Source organism: Oncorhynchus kisutch, linkage group LG11 (assembly GCF_002021735.2).
Source record: "Oncorhynchus kisutch isolate 150728-3 linkage group LG11, Okis_V2, whole genome shotgun sequence".
Taxonomy (NCBI): Eukaryota; Metazoa; Chordata; class Actinopteri; order Salmoniformes; family Salmonidae; genus Oncorhynchus; species Oncorhynchus kisutch.
Window position 1 is genome coordinate 79398968 of NC_034184.2, and position 5517 is coordinate 79404484.

Sequence of the window (5517 nt, forward strand, 5' to 3'; positions counted from 1 at the left end):
GTGTCAATAACTCACACTTTTCTGATGTGTGTGTTAACAACAAGTCTGTGTTTTGTATGTGCTGCAGACAAGCACGAGGCCAAGCTGAAAGGGGTCATCTATTTTCAAGCCATAGAAGAAGTTTACTACGACCACTTAAAGAAGGCACACAAGGTACATGTTGCTCCCATAGTCTATTTCTTCTGATCTAGGTCATTTCAAAATGGTTCAACTTTCTCTCTCACCTTACTCTGCCCCTCTCTCCCTCTTCCAGAGTCCTAACCTGTGCTCCTCTCTCCAGAGTCCTAACCCGTGTCTGACGTTCAGTGTGAAGACTCATGACAGGATCTACTACATGCTGGCGCCCTCTCCTGAGGCCATGAGGATCTGGATAGATGTTATCGTCACCGGGGCTGAGGGATACACTCAGTTCATGGTGTAGAAGGTGTGATGTGGCCAGGGCGGAGGGACACACTCCATTAATGGTGTAGATGGTGTGATGTGGCCAGGGCGGAGGGACACACTCCGTTAATGGTGTAGAAGGTGTGATGCGGCCAATGAGAAGGGACACATCCAGTTGACGCTGTAAGAGTGGTGCTTCGGCCAGAGTGGAAGGATACGACCAGCGTGCGGTTCCGGGGCCAGGACTAGATCCTCTCTTTTCTCTGTGACTATAATGGACGGTTGTTCTTATTTCTGTATTTTATTATTTGTAAAACTTTTTTCTAAGGAAGAATTCTCCAACAGTTCCATTAACTCTCGCCGGTAACTCTACTGGGATTGGCCAGTGTTTTTACGCATCATTATGTTGAAAAGGTAATTGGTTGTTGATTAACTAGGAATGTACATGGCAACCACAGGAGGTTGGTGACATATTATGAGTCGTCCTCACCTCAGCAGTCTTCACTGATAACAACATGATGTGCTGTAGTAAACAAGCAAAACAGAATAGTCATTAAACTTCCTGGTTGTATAGGGATCAAGTTATTGATATTTACTCAACCCTTATGTCCTCTGTTGTGTCCTCCAGTGTAGCCAGAGGTCAAATCATCTCTGCATGGAGTGTCTGGCTAGCCAGGGGTTGATGCGCTATTGGGCATTAACCTTTCTGGGATTTGTGGGACACTAGCGTCCCACCTGGCTAAAAGCCAGGGAAAATGCAGAGCGCCAAATTCAAATAAATTACTATAAAAATCAAACTCATTAAATCACACATGCAAATTAAAGCTACACTTGTTGTGAATCCAGCCAACAAGTCAGATTTCAAAAAGGCTTTTCGGCGAAAGCAAACGATGCTATTATCTGAGGATAGCACCTCCGTAAACAAAGAGAGAAACCCTGCAGGCGCGACACAAAACGCAGAAATAAAAATATAATTCATGCCTTACCTTTGACGAGCTTCTTTTGTTGGCACTCCAATATGTCCCATAAACATCACAAATGGTCCTTTTGTTCGATTAATTCCGTCGATATATATCCAAAATGTCCATTTATTTGGCGCGTTTGATCCAGAAAAACACCGGTTCCAACTTGCGCAACGTGACTACAAAATATCTCAAAAGTTACTTGTAAACTTTGCCAAAACATTTCAAGCTACTTTTGTAATACAACTATAGGTATTTTTTTACGTAAATAATTTATAAAATTGAAGACGGGATGATCTGTGTTCAATACAGAAAGAAAACAAACTGTAGCTAGCTTTCTGGTCACGCGCCTCTAACAGTACACTTCAAGTTACCCTCGTTCAAGATGGCCGTACTTCATTACACAAAGGAATAACTTCAACCAATTTCTAAAGACTGTTGACATCCAGTGGAAGCGATAGGAACTGCAAGAAGGTCCCTTAGAAATCTGGATTCCCAATGAAAACCCATTGATAAGAGTGACCTCAAACAAACAAAAAAATCTGAATGGTTTGTCCTCTGGGTTTTGCCTGTTAAATAAGTTCTGTTATACTCAGACATGATTCAAACAGTTTTAGAAACTTCAGTGTTTTCTACCCAATTATACTAATAATATGCATACCTTGTCTTCTGGGGATGAGTAGCAGGCAGTTGAATTTGGGCATTTCATCCCGGATATGAAAATACTGCCCCCTGTCACCAAGAAGTTAATGTGCTTTTTAACCATTCAAAAAAAAGAAAAAACAACAACATTTGAATGATATCATTGGCTGATTTTATCATGTAGTTATATTGTATTTATGCTATTGATTATCAATCCATATATCTTTATTTCTGCATACAGAAGAGAAAAAAAAAGCAAGAACATATTGTGCCTTAAAGTGTTTGGTCCTTTTTCTTGAAAAGAGAATTATCATATGGTATTGATTTGTTGAACGCAAAAATTCTGTTTTCGCTTACCTTACACAGAGGAGCTATGTGCTCAGAACCAGCAGTATCACATGAGAACCACTAGAGGGTGATCTTGTCCTGGATTCAGACTGAATCCTGGTCTTCTCCAGACATGGTGTAAAGGCACATTGTGTGTGACATTGTCTTCACACACGGTTACTTCGGGAATTAGAGACCTTCAACTAAAGCGGTCTGAGAGAATATCAGATATGACACCTGCTATGAGAATATCAGATATAAGACACCTGCTATGACATATTTGGCACTGTTTGCTGTTTTAGTTGGCATTAGCAAGTTCTTGATGATTTAGTTTTTTCATGTCAGTAACACACATTAAAGTATCATGCAATGGCTCACAATTCTTACTGTATATGAAGAAGGGAATGTGCCACATGGAATCTCTTCAGAAATGATGTAGTCTATTTCAGAATGAGGGGTGCTGTAACTCTGCTAGTGTTTGTTCTGTCTGGGGCAGGGGCTCAGGGAGAGCATGTGTGTGTGTGTGTGGTGGGGGGGTGGGGGTCAGAGAATCAGTGGTGGAAATAATATTGAATTGTCATACTTGAGTAAAAGTAAAGATACCTTAATAGACAATAACTCAAGTGAAAGTCACCCAGTAAAATACTAGAGTAAAAGTATTTGGTTTTAAATAAATTACAATTGACAAACTAAGCATGCGTATTTAGTGAGTCTGCCAGATCAGAGGCAGTAGGGATGACCAGGGATGTTTGTTTGATAAGTGCATGAATTTGAATATTTTCCTGTCCTGCTAAGCATTAAAATGTAACGAGCTCCTTTGGGTTTCAGAGAAAATGTAGGGAGTAAAAAGTACATTGTTTTTAGGAATGTAGTAAAGTAAAAGTTGTCAAAAATATAAATAGTAAAATAAAGTCCAGATACCCTAAAAAAAACTACTTAAGTAAAAATGATTTAAAGTAAACAGTCTACTAGCCTTGCTGCTGAACCTGACATCTGGGCTGAGCTGAGAGTCGTGGTGGAACAGAGGCCAGACAGAGACAGCGAGGGGGAGAATGCAGGTAATTGGCATGTTCTAAATGTGGAAGTCGATTTTTAGGTCATTATAAGGTCAGTATACTTAAGCAATAAAGCCTGAGGAGGTGTGGTATATGGCCAATATACCATGGCTAAGGCTGTTTTTATGCACAACACGGAGTGCCAGGATACAGCCCTTAGCTGTGGTATATTGGCCATATACCACAAACCCCCGAGGTGTCGTATTGCTATCATAAACTGGTTACCTAATTTGTAAAAAATGTTGTCGTACCTGTGGTATACGGCCTGATATACCATGGCTGTCAGCCAATCAGCATTTATGGCTTAAACCACCCAGTTTAGAATGGAAAAATAAGCACAAGGAGCTTAACTGTCAGCCATGGGTGCCAGAAAACAAGGTAGAGGAGCTGGAGAGATAGAATGCAGGTAAATGTCACCGAAATATCAGTTTAAATTATACGTTTATTTGAGTAATGTTTGATATGGTTTAACGTTGTTCAGTACTAACTTTTAACTAATATTTTATTTCATGTTATGTCCAATGTAACCTAAAAATATCTACAGCACTGAGAAAATTTGAACAACATGTGCACATGTGGCAAACCGGCTGTGCGCGTTTGCCAAACTCTGAAAACAAAGCAGAAGGTTTGAGTTCCGTGGAAACAGCGCCGCTCAAAGTGAATGGAACAGATCCATATATGGCAATGGCTATTTGCATACAGGGCTACTGCAGCTGTGATTGGTTATGGCACGAACTGAGTCGTGCCTGTGAAAGCAAGTCCTACTCCAATGCGCTCTGCCTACAATAACATATCTTGCACTGTTAGTTTTGCATACTGAAACAAACTTTGCATCGTTTTGTTTCGGGATATTACATTGAAAATGCCTAATATTGCGTTGATTCGATCACAATTCCCACAGTAAAGCGAAACCTCGATAGGGTTAACTAAAAGGGAAAACGCTAGAAAGTTTAAGTGAAATTTAATCTTGTGCTTCTCTGCTTGGGCTCATATTTCTTCTGGTCAGCGGTCCAAGTGAAGCACACGCGAAGTTTAGTGGGAGCATTGGTTACGTCAGCCCCGGAAGCTAGGGACAGCCAATGAGAGTGAAAACACAGGTATTAGAACACATCTTAAAGAAGAGAAAAGGATAACTCAATTCAAGGTGGCTTTTTCAGCTGTTTAAAACCACAAGGCTTAAGAGTCCAGACTGAGTTCGTCACAGGAGGTTGGTGGGACCTTATTTGGGGAGGACAGGCTCATGGTAATGGCATCAGTGGAATGGTATCACATACGGTTTCCAGGTGTTTAAATGCTATTCCATTCGCTCCGTTTCAGCCATTATGAGCCGTCCTCCCCTGCGGTCAGGGAGAGGGATAATGCAGGCAGCCTTTCCCTATGTTAAGTGTTTCCAGATTTCTATGAAATATGACCACTAATTAATTACAAGTGAAGTAGTTTCCTTCCAAAAAGTGGACATTCACATTTCTGTGTTGGAATGGTGTGGGCGTATACTGTTCATAAGAAAATATGAATGCAATTATACCGCTGATTTGCTGCAGGAGACTGGTGCACTTTACAAAATAGATGGCTTCATGAGGAAGGACAATTATGTGAATATATTGAAGATCAAGACATTAGTCAGGAAGTTAAAGCTTGGTCACCAATGGGTCATGACCCCAAGCATACTTCCAAAGTTCTGGCAAAATGACTTAAGGACAAAAGTGAAGGTATTGGTGTGGCCATCCCAAAGCCCTGACCTCAATTCCATAGAAAATTGGTGGGCAGAACTGAAACAGCATGTGTGAGCAAGGAGGCCTCCAAACCTGACTCAGTTACACCAGCTCTGTCAGGAGAAATGGGCCAAAATTCACACAACTTAGCGTGGAAGGCTACCCAAAACTTTTGACCCAAGTTAAACAATTTAAAGGCAAAACACTCAGTATTTGGTAGCATGTAAACTTCTGACCCACTGGGAATGTGATGAAAGAAAGAAATCCTTCTCTACTATTATTCTTAAAATAAAGTGGTGATCCTAACTGACTGAAGACTGGGAATTTTTTACAAGGGTTGAATGTCAGGAATTGTGATACACCTTTAACCAATATATTTAAACTTCTGTCTTCAACTGTGTATATATATAAATATACACACACACACATTTGTTTACC

The 5517-nt window shown here is 40.6% G+C and overlaps 1 protein-coding gene across 2 annotated transcripts in view; it reads left to right on the top strand.

Annotated features, from left to right (window-relative positions):
• Nucleotides 1-1196, top strand: part of LOC109900115 (pleckstrin homology-like domain family B member 2) — a 52838-nt gene extending 51642 nt beyond the window's left edge. The window contains exons 17-18 of one of the 2 annotated variants that reach the window (XM_031836377.1): nucleotides 68-153; nucleotides 254-1196. In XM_031836377.1, coding sequence (XP_031692237.1) covers nucleotides 68-153; nucleotides 254-421 — 254 coding nt within the window. In that variant the 3' untranslated portion in view covers nucleotides 422-1196. The remainder of the gene's footprint in view (nucleotides 1-67; nucleotides 154-253) is intronic. The other variant, XM_031836378.1, reaches the window with a different exon arrangement.
• Nucleotides 1197-5517: the final 4321 nt, after the last annotated feature.